Source organism: Mustela putorius, unplaced genomic scaffold (genome assembly GCF_011764305.1).
Source record: "Mustela putorius furo isolate JIRA1106 unplaced genomic scaffold, ASM1176430v1.1 tig00000095_pilon_pilon_pilon, whole genome shotgun sequence".
NCBI classification, from domain to species: Eukaryota; Metazoa; Chordata; class Mammalia; order Carnivora; family Mustelidae; genus Mustela; species Mustela putorius.
In genome coordinates this window covers 27,837,299-27,851,629 of record NW_025421280.1, presented here as the reverse complement: position 1 = coordinate 27,851,629, position 14,331 = coordinate 27,837,299, and the positions used below count along the sequence as shown (strand labels likewise).

The window sequence follows — 14,331 nt, the reverse complement described above, 5'->3', positions numbered from 1 at the left end:
GCTTCCTGTGACTGGCTGTGAGGGTCAGGGGGGCAGACGCGGGAGGGAATCGGTCCCGTCTCCCTGCCCGTTCTCCACTAGGCCGCCAGGGGGCGAGCTTACATCACGAATCAGATCCAGGTCAGTCTCCAGCGCGCGAGCCCCCGCAGCTCGGAAATGAATCTCCCCCTCCCCCCTCCCCTCCCCCTTCCTTTCCCCCTTCCCTTCCTCATCCTCCTCTTTTCGTTTTCTCCGGGCCCTCCTCCATTTCCTTCTCCCCTTCTTCCCCTCTTCTTCCTTCTTCCTACTTCTTCCCTCTTCTTTTCCTTCCCTTCTGTCCCCTCTCTCCCTACTTCCCCCTCCTCTTCCTCTTTCCCTTGCGTTAGGGTGACTCCTTGCTGGCCGCAAAGAATTGCACAAAGAGTAGAGCAACAAGGGGACGCCTGGGTGGCTCAGTTGGTTAGGCAGCTGCCTTCGGCTCAGGTCATGATCCCGGCGTCCTGGGATCGAGTCCCGCATCGGGCTCCTTGCTCTGCAGGGAGCCTGCTTCTCCCTCTGACTCTGCCTTCCACTCTGTCTGCCTGTGCTTGCTCTCGCTCGCTCTCTCTCTGACTAATAAATAGATAAAATCTTTAAAAAAAAAAAAAAAGAGTAGAGCAACAAGCAGGACAGAGTTCATTCATGCTCCAAGGTGGGAGAGGAGCCCGACATTAAGAGAGATGTCCTCCCGAATTTCTGTCAAACTGGGCCTTTTAGGGGCTTTTGAGGACGTGAGAGGGTTGCAGCTGTGCCCTTGGGGGTGTGTGAGGAGGGTGTCGACGCTTGGACCCATAGAGCAGAAGGTGACAAGTTTCTGGGGGCTGTGTGTGGAGGGGGCCGGGCTCTGGGCAGGCTTGTCTGGGATGTGGGTTTGGTCTTGCTAGAGGAGAATGTGTTTGGGTGATGTAGTGGTGGTTTGTTTTCCGGGAATGAGGGGCCCCCTGGAAAGACAGGGCCAGTTACAGACACCTGTGAGTTGTATCTGTAAGCTTGGCTGGGGAGGGGGCTTTGAGTAAGACTTTGATTCCCTCCTCTCTTTATTTGAAATTATTCTTGATTTGGGAAAATGGAAGGTCATTCTTCTTCTTCTTTTATTTTTAAAGATTTTATGATTTTATTTGTTTATTTGACAGAGAGCACAAGCAAGGGGAGAGGCAGAGAGAGACAAGAAGCAGGCTCCCTGCAAAGCAGGGGAAGCCCAACATGGGACTTGATCCCAGGACCCCGGAATCATGACCTGATTCAACCAAGTGAGCCACCCAGGCATCCCAGAAAGTTATTATTATTTTTTTAAGATTTTATTTATTTATTTGACAGATAGTAGTAGGCAAGTAGGCAGAGAGGCAGGCAGAGAGAGAGAGAGAGGAGGAAGCAGGCTCTCTGATGAGCAAAGAGCCTGATGTGGGGCTTGATTCCAGGACTCTGGGATCATGACCTGAGTCGAAGGCAGAGGCTTTAACCCACTGAGCCACCTAGGCGCCCCCAGAAGGTCATTCTTCTGCAGCTACTTCCACTGAGCAGGGGCACAGAGCTGTCCCTACCCAGAGGCAAGAGGGACCAGAGTAAGGGAGACATCAGTAGGGTCTTGCTCTCTGAGCACGGGGCCTGAGTGTGAGCTTCTGAGGCCTCAGCTACGAAGGGTTGAGATTCCATCCTGGATAGAGATTTGATATTTTAAAATGCATGATCCCCAAAATAAGGGCCAGTCATATAACCGCCGAAGGTCCTGGGAATGGAATGAGCCATGAGAACCAAGACCAGATGTCTAGTTTCCAGGAGAATTAGTTCCCCTCCCCGCCCCCAGTTTTTCTATTGTTCCTCATTGTCCCTAGCTGAGTTGATAATTTTATCAGGGCTGTCTGAGACCAGACCCAACTTGTTTACATAGAAGCAGCATTCTTCCACAGTAAGGCACCGGTATGCCCCTGATAAGCAGTCTGTTGGTCTAAAGTCAGAGGACTTTGTTTTATTTTTATTTATTTATATATTTTTTTATTTATTTGACACAGAGAGAGAGTATATGCAGGAAGAGGTGCAGAGGGAGAGGGAGGAACAGGCCCCCCACTGAGCTGGGAGCTCATGCAGGGCTGGATCCCAGGGCCCCGGGATCATGACCTGAGCTGAAGGAAGGCAGTTGCAGAACCACCTGAGTCACCCAGGCACCCTGAAGTGAGGATTTTGAAGACCTTCTCTGCTCCTGCCCTTCGGAACTATTTGTTACTTAAACTATAACCCCTGGAGGATTTTACTAGTTACCAAGCACATTTAGAGATGGCCTTAAGAAAAACATAGATTGGCAGCAGGTCTTTGGGGAGAAAGACATACATGACCGTGAAGCTGGGCAGCTGGGGATGCTCGGCTGGTTCAGGGCGGAACGCCGCCCCTTCACAGAAGCCTGGCAGCGGGCAGCCCGGAACGCCGGTCAGCTCAGGGTGGAACGGAACACCGCCTGCTTCCCTTTCCCATTATCGCTCCTTTCTCTTCCCAGAAGCGCCCATTGTTAGATGAGTCCTTTGAATGTGCTTGCTGAACTATAAACTTTATCCTACTTCTTGCTTGTCCACAAGACACGTGACTGATGTTTGACCATCATCGGTCCTTCTGTTGGCTCTTGTTTCTATCTAATAAAAGTGAGACTGTGGAGTTGCTCGTGGCAGCAGTCTTTTCGACTGTTGTCCCCTGCTCCCCAATCTCTTGCAGCTGACTTGTTTGTGCCTCATTCTTCTCCCGTTCGCCGACTGGAAGCGGCACCAGGGAATCAGTCGGCTTCTGTGTTGCTGGGAGTGTGGAAGCGAAATTGGCTACTTGTTGACTCAAGGGAAGAGAAGGTCCCCATGTAAGGATAGGATGAGCTATTCCTCCCTGTGCCTAACCCAGTTCCTGGAAGGATGCCAAGGACGATGAGGGTAGAGGTTGGCTCAGTTCTGTGCGGGTGGGACACAGAAAGCCTGGGTTTCTTAAAGATTTTATTCGACAGAGATCGCAAGTAGGCAGGGAGGCAGGCAGAAGAGAGGGGAGGAAACAGGCTCCCTGCTGAGCAGAGAGCCTGATGCGGGGCTCGATCCTAGGACCCTGGGATTGATGAAGTTCTAGAACCTAGGTGAGGTTCGGTAGGCTGAGGTCCGGAGCCGATGACCAAGAAAGAATTCTTGAGACATCTTTGGTGCAAAATGGTGGTTTATTAAAGCACGGGAACAAGACCCGGGGGCAGGAAGAGCTGCTGCCCCGGGTCGTGAGAGATGGCAGGTTGTGTACCTTGCGGTCGGGGGAAGGGGAGGGGAAGGGAGCTTTCATATGCTAAAGAGGGCCTACAAGGTGCCGGGAGGCGGCCTTGCCCTTGTGGCTTGATCAATGTGGTCTTTAGGCCAGCCGGTAACATCAAGATAGTTGGGAGATTCTTGGTGGGGTGTTAGGATCCTGCTATCATTTACATTCCCTTCTACCTCAGCCCCCTCCAGTTCTGGTGGGGAGGGAGACATTAGGGCTTGAGGAACTGAGAGTTATTTGCCTTTGGAAATTTGTGCTATTGATAAGGTAAACTCCCTGTTTGTAGATCTCCAGGACACTTGTAGAGCAAGGGAGATTCCTGTCTCCCAGGATTGTGATCTCCGCAAGTTAACTATTTGCTTATTGTTCATGGCAGTCAGGGCTGCCGGAGGGATGCTACACATATGACTGAGGGGGAGCGGATGGAGAGGGGGGTGCCAGGCACCAGCTTTTGCTTTTGTCTTCAGCCAGCCTCCTGCTCCCTCATCAGATCATGACCCGAGCCTCATCAGGATCATGACCCGAGCCGAAGGCAGAGGCTTGAACCCACTGAGCCACCCAGGCGCCCCAAGCCTGGGTTTCTACTTGAGCACCTGTGTTAGGGGTGGGAGGGCTGGTGAGTTGGGAAGGTGTTGGTCAGGAATTAGGTACACGATGGTGCGGTGCCCCTTCCAAGTGGGGGCTTTGCCAAAGAGTAAGTAGGTTTGAGAGTTAGGCTCTGTGCAGGGTGATACGGTGGGTTGTACCCGTGTGAGCAAAAATCCTAGGTGTGGGACAGACGGTTGATTAAATGGGCTTTGGAAAGGGAGACTCCTTAACCTTTGTTGTTGAGGAAGGCGAGCGCAGTGATGGTGTCAGAGATAGAAGTGGGCCCAGCAGGACTGAAGAGGAGGCCATCCACAGGTGGGAGAAGGCTGCTAATCGGGACGGAGAGGTTGCAGAGATCTGATGCCGGAGCTGGTCTGCGGAAGTGGGGGCTAGCCCGAAGACCCCGTGGGAGAAGCGTCCAGGTTAACTGTTTCGTGTTGAGGCGGAAAGGTTTCCGGGTCCTACGGGAGAGGGAAATACTGAAAAACACGTCTTTCAGATCTAAGACAAAAGACATAAGATTTAAGACATCTTTAAGATCTAAGACAGTGAAGTACATAAAGGAGGGTGGCATGGTGGGGAAGGGGGCTCTGGCTTGGGGAGGACTGCCTCAATGATCGTTCTGAGATCCTGAACTCGTCTCTAGCACTGGTTTTTTGTCAGAAGGGATTGGAATATTGTAAAGATTGTTAGTAGGCTTTAGTACATTTGAGGAAAGACGGGCGACTGGGTGGCTCAGTCCTTAGGCATCTCTGCCTTCGGCTCTGGTCATGGTCCCAGAGTCCTGGGATCTGAGCCCTGAGGGTTGGGTTCCCTGCTCAGCGGGGAGCCTGCTTCTCCCTCTCCCACTCCCCCCTGCTTGTGTTCCCTCTCTTGCTGTCTTTGTCAAATAAATAAATAAATAAATAAAATCGTTTAAAAAATACATTTGAGAAAAGGGATTTGGAAACGAGGGGCTGCAAGCCTGAGGTTTGAGAGCATATTGGTGTTTGGAAGGGAAAAAAGTAGGCTCCTTGAGGTGTATGGTGATGGAGGTGAGGTGAGTAGCCTTGACAGGTTGGGAGGTGTCCCCTATGGACGTGGGACCTGGAGTCGTAACTGGAGAGAATGAAGTGGGAGTGATGTGTAGGTTCAGTAGGGAGTCCCAGGAATTGGGATTGGGTGTGTACGGGGTGCCGAGAAAAGCGAGTCTCTAGTTTGGTCATGACGTCTCATCCTGGATGCTGGGGGAGGAGATTTGATCTCCCAGGGCACATGACAAGAGCTGGGTAGCTGATGGGTGAGAAAACACCATGAACCCCAGCAACAGAGATGGGGGAGGGAGAAGAGGGTCCTGAAAATCCAGGGAGATCCTGGGTGGGGGGTGTCAGTCCTTATCCTGAAGAAGCCCCAAGAGATACCCTGGGATGGGGCTGACCCTCCCCCCCTGTTTGGGATCTGAAGACAGGTTTTGGGAGGTGTCTGCCCTCTACTTTGAGGATGGGGTCCCATCACTCTTCAGGCAGGGCAAGAGGTTTTGGGTGGCCCTGTTTTGCTTTTGCTTTTTTTTTTTTTTTTTAAAGCTTTTATTTATTAATTTGACAGAGAGAAATCACAAGTAGAGGGAGAGGCAGCCAGAGAGAGAGAGAGAGATAGGGAAGCAGGCTCTCCGCTCAGCAGGGAGCCCGATGCGGGACTCGATCCCAGGACCCTGAGATCATGACCTGAGCCGAAGGCGGTGGCTTAACCCACTGAGCCACCCAGGCGCCCCTTGCTTTTGCTTTTGTTTTTTTTTTTTTTTTTTTTAATTGGGACATGGTTTGAACCAGTGGCCAGGCTTACTGCAAGTGTAACAAGCTCCTGGAGGGGTCTTTTTTTTTAAACCTTTTTTTTTTTTTTAGTTTTTATTTATTTATTTGACAGACAGAGATCACAAGTAGGCAGAGAGGCAGGCAGAGAGAGAGGAAGAAGCAGGCTCCCTGCCCAGCAGAGAGCCTGTTGTGGGACTCAATCCCAGGACCTTAGGATCATGACCTGAGCTAAAGGCAGAGGCTTAACCCACTGAGCCACCCAGGGGGACTTATTGAATGTTTGGGTCAAGCCAGCAGGGTGAGACTTTTCTAGAATAGCTCTGGTAACGGCAGAAGGCAGGAGCTGATAAACCTGAGATCGGTTTTTGTTTTTTTTTTTTTTTTAATGTCCCTTTCTCATTTCCTCTTTGATTTCCTCCTCTCTGCTGTTAAAAGCTTTGAAGGCTGGGTCTAGTACTTTGGATTGAGGGGTTTGTGGGCTTTATCTAGTTTTGTTTTTCTAATATGTGGGTCCGACTGGGAGATGAAATGCATAGCTACGTTCAGTTTTCCTACATGAGAGTTAGGATCAAGGTCGGTGAGTTTTTGAAGAGCCTCAGTGAGAACAAAAGGACAAGAGCAGGATTTTTATCTGATCTCTGGGTGGCCTCCCTATCCCATTCCTAATTGTATAGGTCCCTCCACGATACATCCAGAGAGGGTGAATTACTCAGATTCCTTAGTGAACCTGGCAGGATGAGTTGGAAAAAAAGCCAAGCTTACATCTTATAAGAGAAATATCTGGTGAGCAGAAGGGAAGGTAGACCCGAACCATGCCCTCTGCTCCAGCCACTTTGCCAAGAGGGAATTGCGGGGGGGGGGGGGTTTGGGAAGAACATGTGTTGGGGGAAGAAGGATCCAGACCTGGAGGCAAGCGCTGAAGGGGACGGGGTGACAGAGGGTCTTGAGGGGAAGGAGATGGGGTTGGGGAAGAGCCAAGGGAGGATCACCTGCGGGTCGGTGGAAAGGCAGAGGCCGGTCAGCGGAGCTGAAGTCTGAGTGGGGAGAACCGGGGAGAGGGAGAGGGGTCTTTGGGGAGAGGAGTATAGGGCAAATAGTGGGAAGCCCAGGATGACCAAGCTGGAAGAAAGCTTTGAAATGATGTTAAGGTAGCCGGTGGGCTGGGCGGCAAAGAATTAGGCAGAGGTTAAAACCCCAAGCAGGACAGAATTTACTTACTCTCCAAGGGAGAAGAGGGGCCAGACATCAAGAGAGATATCTGTTGGGTGAGATTCTGTAAGGCTGGGCCTTTTAAAGGCTTTTAAGGGGGGGGCGCCTGGGTGGCTCAGTGGGTTAAAGCCTCTGCCTTAGGCTCAGGTCATGATCCCAGGGTCCTGGGATGGAGCCCCGCATCGGGCTCTCTGCTCAGCAGGGAGCCTGCTTCCCTTCCTCTCGCTCAGCCTGCCTCTCTGCCTACTTGTGATCTCTGTCTGTCAAATAAATAATAAAATCTTAAAATAAAATAAAATAAAATAAAATAAAATAAAGGCTTTTAAGGGTGTGAGAGGGTTGCAGCTGAGCCTCTAGGGCAGGGTGAGTGGGGAGGGGGGAAGTCGATGTTTGCTTGGCCCTGTAGAACAGGAGGTGACAAGTTTCTACAGGGTCAGGCTCTTTCTGGGGCTCATCCGGGATGTGGGTTTCCCACTAGAAAAGAATGTGCTTTGTCGTTAGAAAAGAACATGCTTCGTGGTGGCGGTCTGGTTTTTTTTTTTTTTTTTTTTTTTAAAGATTTTATTTACTTATTTATCAGAGAAAGCACAAGAAGGGGGAGCAGCAGGGAGAGGGAGAAGCGAGCTTCCTGCTGAGCAAGAGCCTGGTGGTGGGGCTCGATTCCAGGACCCCGAGATCATGACCTGAGCTGATGGCAGACGCTTCGCCTCACTGACTGAGCCACGCAGGCATCCCTGGTGGTCTGTTTTCTGAGAACAAGGGGCACCATGACCTGGAAAAAGGAGAGTCAGGGCAAGGTCTGCAGCCTGTGAGTTCTGTCTGTGAGCTTGCTGAAGAGGTGCTTGGAATAAAACACTTTCACCTTAGGTGTCCCCTCTGTCTTTAGACAGGCTAATTTTTGATTGCTTATTTTATTTTTTTAAAGATTTTATTTATTTGGGTCGTCTGGGTGGCTCAGTTGTTAAGCATCTGCCTTTTGCTCAGGTCATGATCCCAGGATCCCAGGGTCCTGGCATTGAGCCCCATATCGGACTCCCTGCTCAGCCGGGAGCCTGCTTCTCTCCAGCTGCCCAAGGTTGTCTTCTCTCTCTTGCTATCTCTCTCTGTAATAAATACATAAATAAAAATTTTTCAAGATTTTATTTATTTGACAGGGATCACAAGTAGGCAGAGAGGCAGGCAGAGAGAGAGGGGGAAGCAGGCTCCCTGTGGAGCAGAGAGCCCGATGTGGGGCTCAATCCCAGCACCCTGGGATCATGACTTGAGCCTAAGGCAGAGGCTTTAACCCACTGAGCCACCCAGGCACCCCTAAATAAAATCTTCTGAAGATTTTAAATTTTAAGATCTTTAAGATCTTTAATTTTAGATCTTAATTTTTAATTAAGATTAGTCTTAATCTTAATTAAAATCTTTAATTTTAATATCTTAAATTTTAAAATTTAAGATTTTAAATCTTAAAAATATTTATTTATTTGTGAAAGAGAGAGAGAGCCTGAGTGGAGGGGACCGGCAGAGGGACAGGGAGACACCCTGCTGAGCAGGCAGCCCTCATCCCAGGACTTTGGGATTATGACTTGAGCCAAAGGTAGGCAGATGGTTAACCGACTGAGCCAGCCCGGCGCCCTTATTTTATTTTTTAACTCAGAATATTTGATTTTTTAAAGTAGGCTCTATGCCCTACTCAATGGGGCTTGAACTCATGATTCTGAGACCAAGAGTCACATGCTCTACAGACTGAGCCACCCAGGTGCCCCTTGACTGTCTTTTTTACTCAATAGTCTTCATGCCAAAACGGCCCATCCTTGGCCCCTACAGGGGCATTTCTAGAAAGGAGAGAAGTTTCTACTGAGCCACGTGTGGGGGCTTGGGAGGAGAAGCTAAACAGTTTGAATCCATCATATTGTGCAAACCTGTCCCCCATCACCATGGGAAGACAGCCTAGGCACGGGCTGGCGGGGTGGGTGTGGGGTGGGGTGGGGAGGCAGCCCTGTTTGGGACAGTCTGGTAGTGGGGGTTGAGGATAGTGGGGGAGGTGAAGCCTCTTTGGCCCCTCTGACCTCTAGTAGCCGATCTAAGTTTTAGTTTAAACCTTTGTGTATTTATGGATCCTGCGTTCTTTACTGGAAAGAACAGCACGTCTGCACTGCCTGGGGGAACCAAGGACCCAGAATCCCAGGCACGAGCTGTGAGGGCCGTAATTATGTCCATAGTGGGCACCATCTAAACTGCACATAATCAAGAATTATCTCAGGCCACTGCCTCCCTTAACTGATTAACTGCCCTAAATCCCTTGAAAAATCTCTGGGCCGGGCAGAAACGTTGGAGCTGGCTCTTGGAAGAGAGTCCGCCTTCTCCCCCCGGTGGCCAGCCTCCTGAACTGCGCTCTTGTTCCTTTCCAGTCAGAACCCAGCTCTGGAATACCTGCCTTTCCAGCTTCAAGAACAGGTTGGGGGGTCAGGGTGGTGGGGGCAGGGCCGGACTGAGGGAGGTCACATGAGAAGGGTTTGCTTCTGGGAATCAGAAGTTTCAATTCCCTGAGCAGCTCAGAAGCCCTGATTAAGTCCAGGAACTTTTCTGGATTTCAGTTTCCCTATTGGTGAGGAGGGGCTGGGAGAAGAGGGGGGGGCTGTTCCTAGGGGGTGAAATGACTCTGTCATCCTAAAGCAGCCCCAAGAACAACTCCTGAGCCCTCCCACAAGCTGGGGAAAGTGAGGAAAACCCGGAAGCTCTGCCTGGAGAGCAGAGGTTCTCCCAGGATGTGAACCTGCTGCCCCCAACCACGGCAGACTTGGAGGAAGGATTGATGGAGGCTGGGCAGATCCATGCAAGTCGTGAAAGTCGACTTAGTGTCTATCGAGACAGCAGCTCTGAATTTTGAAGAAGCAGAGAGACTCTTGGGAGGAGGGGTTCCCTCGGGAGGAATGGCCCAGTGAAGAGGGCCAGGGAGGCAGAGGGATGGCTCCTGCCCAAACCCCAAGGGTCTCTGGGAACATTCTGGAGCGGGGAAGCTTGGGTGTAGATGTCAGCCGGTTTGCCCTCACTGCAGGGATGGCCCCGGGTGCATTCACTCCAGGAACTTAAGAGTATGGTCTCCCCCCCACCAAGGGGTGTCTACTTTTTGGAGTTCAAAGACTTTAGAAGTCAGTGAGCTTCTGGAAACCAAGAAACTAAGAAGTATTTACTCCCCACCCCATGCCCTGCCCTGCTCTGGGGGCAGGCGAAGTCAAGGGTGGGGGTAGGGGGAGGAGGCAGCCCTGGGCCAAGCGCCCTGTTGGTCCATCCCAGCAGTGGCTCCGTGTTCTCCCCCCGACCACCACCACTATCTCGCCCACCTCCCCCTAACCAGGCAGCCATGGGGCTCCCTCAGATCTGGTCTGGCCAGGGAAGCCTTGAAGGGGAAAGTCCAGGCTGTGAGCTAAGGAGACATCCTAAGGGGGACTTAGGGTGGCCTGGAGGAGGACAGAAGGTGGCCCCGCCCTGTTCTGGGCCAGCTCCCCACTGGCTCCTCCCTCTCTGTGCCCTGCCAACTGCCCTGTAACAGGTCACCTCCCCAGACCCTGGCCTATCCTAGACTCCCTCCTGCCCTCCCTCCCAATCCCAGCTTTCTTCTAGCCCAGGCCACCCTTCTTACCAGCAGGCCTCAGGCCAGCAGAGCAGTGAGGCCCAGGAACAGGCACATGGGGACCATCCAGGGGCCGAGTGACTTCGAGGAGCTGCTGAAGCTGGGGTCCCCTTCCTTGCTCCAGGCTTCCTTCTCTTTTCTGGGGGAAGATGTGGGGACAACTGAGGCAGCTGCCAGGGCCTGCACCGGGTCTGGCCTTGTCGCCCTTCAGAATCTCCCCTCCTCCCCCACCAAGTCAGTGGGGAAGAGAGTGGGCCGCTTCCTCTCGAGGCTTGGTGTGACCGGAGGGACAAGGTTGGCATTCAAACTCTGTGCCCTGAGCAATGGGAAATTTGCAGGCAAAGGGCGTCCTAGGTCTTGGGAGGGGACAGGTGTCGTGAAAGGGGTACAGTCAGGGGCTGTGGTGCAGACCTGAGTCGTTCCACCTCCTCCGAAGCGTCCTGCAGCTGCTTCTTCAATTTCTCAACCTCTCCTAAGGTGGGAGAGAATCAGGGGGCCTTGTCAGCACAGTGGCACGGTGGCCCAGACATGGCGTGGCAAGTGGCCACATTCTCTGCCTGGCTCTACCCTGGGATCCAACGCCGCCTTCAGTCCCAACCTCACGCCACCCCACCTTGGAAACCTGGGGTCCTCCTTTCCCACCCTTCACTGGATTCTGACCACGACCTGGTGACCCCGACCCTGGGACTTCACCCCCCCCACCTTGTCCCCCGCCCCTCCTCCTCCCGGGAGTTCAGTGCTTGACCCACCCCTCCCAATCCACCCCCCCCTGCAGAACCCTGGTTTTATGCTTTCTTACGCTGAAGCTCCTCTCTTCCCCTGAGCTGCTCCAGACCCTGGGCCTTCTCCATTTCCAGGGAAGCGGAAAGGTTCACCTGGAACGGGGCGGGGGGGGGTATCAGAGACTGGCCTTCTGGCCTGCGGAGTGGAGGTAGCTGCTGCTGGGGGCCCTGGATCTCTCCCCCAGGCCCGGTGGTCGGAGGGGCCCGGGTCCAAAGCCCTTTCAGGTTTCCCTCCAACCCTCTCTGCACCCCGGTCTCCCACCTCTAAGAACGGGCCACAACCTCCCACCCTCCCAGGACAACTAAGGATGTGATCCCCGAAATAGGGAATTTGAGGCTCCCCACATGGGTATTTGGAGGCTCCCTATGCCCAAGCCCTCGAGGAAACTCTCAGACCTCATGGGCTATTGCCCAAGACTTAGATGTCCTTCTCTAAACCCAGAACATAGGGATTTCCGAGCCCAAGTTAGATATCTTGGGGAGTTTCAAGGCCCCCCATATTAGGACCCACGTGAACATTTCATAGTCTCCCAGGGATGGGGTGGGTGTATTCGGAGCCCCACCCTTCTTTTGGACGAGGTGAAGTCTCCATCCCAAACCTTAGATGGGATTTCTGGTGCAGAGAGCGGCTGCTAGCTCTCCCAAAACAGGCTGGAGACTCTTCCCACATTTTAGTGGGGATTTGGGTGCTCTGGGGGCGTTTAAAGCCCTGCCCTAGACCAGCACCACTGAGAAAGTTTAGAGGTCCCCCAAACCCTAGCGGGAAAACCCAACTCCCGATGCGGGGGCCCAGAGGAAGTTTCTCCACCCCCATCTAGACCTGCGGGGGCCGCGCAACCACCCGGCCCTCTCCGGGGGTTGCTGGTCTCTTACCACAGTCTGGTTGCAGGTGGCAGCCTCGTCCTTCGCCCCCAGTAAGTGTTGCCGGGTTTGGGCTAGCTGGAGTTCCAGGAGGCGGGTGACATTGCGACACTCCTGCTCTGCTAGGAGGCCCTCTTTGCAAGCTTTGCTGTTGGCTCTGACGGCAAAGACGATCAGGGCCACAAACAGAGCCGGTGCCAGCAAGGTTAGGCCAATGCTCAGCCACTTCCACCCCCACCACTGACTTTGCTCCATGGACGCTGATTTTTCAGTCACGGGCTCAGGCCAATGATGGTAAAAAGTTGGTGCCATCTTGATCTGCCCCTGGATGTAGGGAGTTAGGGCAGGAGATAGGACGTTCAGACCTTCTACTGGCTGGGGCTACCCCCTTATTAACATAGGGGCCGTCCTGACCAATGACATGTTCCGAGACAATCCTCTGACCTAGAGGCTTGAAATGGGGGCATCCGGAGGCAAAAAACAGTTTGGGCTTTCAGTTTCAATTTCCCAGGAAAAAGGTGGGTTGTTTGCGGTGAATTGAAACCTTGAGCTTTTCCGGTTTGGCAGGGGGGTGGTGAGGGGAGCTGGAGCAGCCTGAGTCTGACCATCTGAAGTTCCCGCCCCTCTCCTGCTCGTAACTGAGGGTGACAACTGCTGTTACTGAACGTCTCATGCAGGCCAGCCTCGTGTTCGCGGGTCCCAGGACCCGAAGACATCGTGGCTGTCATTGGCTCAGCTCCAAGCTGGGGAAACTGAGGCTGAGGGGGGGGGGGTGGACTGGGGGCGGGGTCTGGCTCGAACCCCAGAGGCCACCTTTTGTGTTTAAGGTTCTCCATGGTGGTCACTTAGCACCCCTGCACCCACACGGGGTGTCTGAGGAGGGACTGAAGGCTGGAGAAGCTCTGCTTGGGACCCCAGGACGGAGGCTGCAGTTTCCCACTTGGCCACCAGGGCCGCCCTAGCCCTCAAAATACCGTCTCCTAGATCCTGTCCTGGCTCCCGCAGGGAATAGGCTCTTACTTCTAGAATCTGCCTCTGCCATCCCAGTGATGAAGTTCTAGAACCTAGGTGAGGTTTGGAGGGGTGAGTTCCGGAGCCGATGACCAAGAAAGAATTCTTGAGACAGCTCTGGTGCAAAATGGTGGTTTATTAAAGCACGGGGACAGGACCCGTGGGCAGGAAGAGCTGCTGCCCGGGGTTGTGGGGGATGGCAGGTTAAGTACCCTGTGGTTGGGGGGGGGGAAAGGTGAGGGAAAGGGAGGTTTCAATGGAGTTTTCATATGCTAAAGAGGGCCTACTAGGTGCCGGGATACTGGAGGTCTTGAGGCTTGATCAATGTTGTCTTTTCCCTTTTGGCAAGCCATTAACATCAAGATAGCTGGGTGATTCCTAAAGAATGTCACATTTGTCCCACCCAGGAGTGGGGGGGGGGGGGAGATTGCAAAGTGTCAGCCTTTTGCTGGGGTGAGGGGAAGATGGTGAGGTATCAGCATTTTGCTTTGTCCTCAGCCAGCTTTCTGCTCCCTCATCACCAGGACCCCAAGCAAACCCTCTGAACCTCAATTTTTTTTTTTAAGATTTTATTTATTTATTTGACAGAGATCACAAGCAGGCAGAGAGGCAGGCAGAGAGAGAGGAGGAAGCAGGCTCCCTGCCGAGCAGAGAGCCCAATGCGGGCTTGATCCCAGGACCCTGGAATCATGACCTGAGCCGAAGGCAGAGGCTTTAACCCACTGAGCTACCCAGGCGCCCTGAATCTCAGTTTTCCCATCTGTAAATTGGGGGCAATAGCAGGCACAGCCTCATGGGGGAAGGGGTTCTGGTGAGGAGTTTCTAGGAAAGGGCTTCGGCATCCAGTAGGCACTCAACAGATGTGCGGACCAGGGCAGAACGGAGGAAAGGCAAAAAACACAGAAATACTGTCATGGAGCGAGGAACTCATTTTGAGGAAAGACAATCCAGTCCATTTGGGATATGCTGGACCCAAAGAGCCTGGGGAGTGCCCACAAGAGGACTCAGAAGGGGTCTGAACCCTGGAGGGAAGCCTTAGAGGACTCAGACTGCCTTGACCTCCTCTGCATGTGGCTGAGAAGCTTAGGGAATAAAATTATGACCATTATACACCTAACCGCTATTTCTGCTTCTGTACCTTCGCTTGCTAACCCATGAGGAGAGGGAAAAATACCAGCAGACT

General features: G+C 52.8%; 1 protein-coding gene across 5 annotated transcripts; it reads right to left on the bottom strand.

Annotated features, from left to right (window-relative positions):
- Positions 1 to 4,030: 4,030 nt before the first annotated feature.
- BST2 (bone marrow stromal cell antigen 2) lies at positions 4,031 to 12,576 on the bottom strand. 5 transcript variants are annotated; one of them, XM_004761032.3, is made up of 5 exons: positions 12,150 to 12,570; positions 11,294 to 11,369; positions 10,906 to 10,966; positions 10,504 to 10,633; positions 4,198 to 4,334 (listed from the first exon to the last, which is right to left on the bottom strand). In XM_004761032.3, the coding sequence occupies exons 1-4, from the start codon at positions 12,447 to 12,449 to the stop codon at positions 10,513 to 10,515; spliced, it is 558 nt and encodes a 185-aa protein (XP_004761089.1). In that variant the 5' UTR covers positions 12,450 to 12,570; the 3' UTR covers positions 4,198 to 4,334; positions 10,504 to 10,512. The 5 variants fall into 5 exon arrangements, with proteins under 5 accessions (XP_004761088.1, XP_004761089.1, XP_004761090.1 ...); XM_004761033.3 differs by having other exon boundaries at positions 4,200 to 4,374; positions 12,150 to 12,573; XM_013060696.2 differs by having other exon boundaries at positions 4,252 to 4,352; positions 12,150 to 12,573.
- Between the last annotated feature and the right edge of the window lie 1,755 nt (positions 12,577 to 14,331).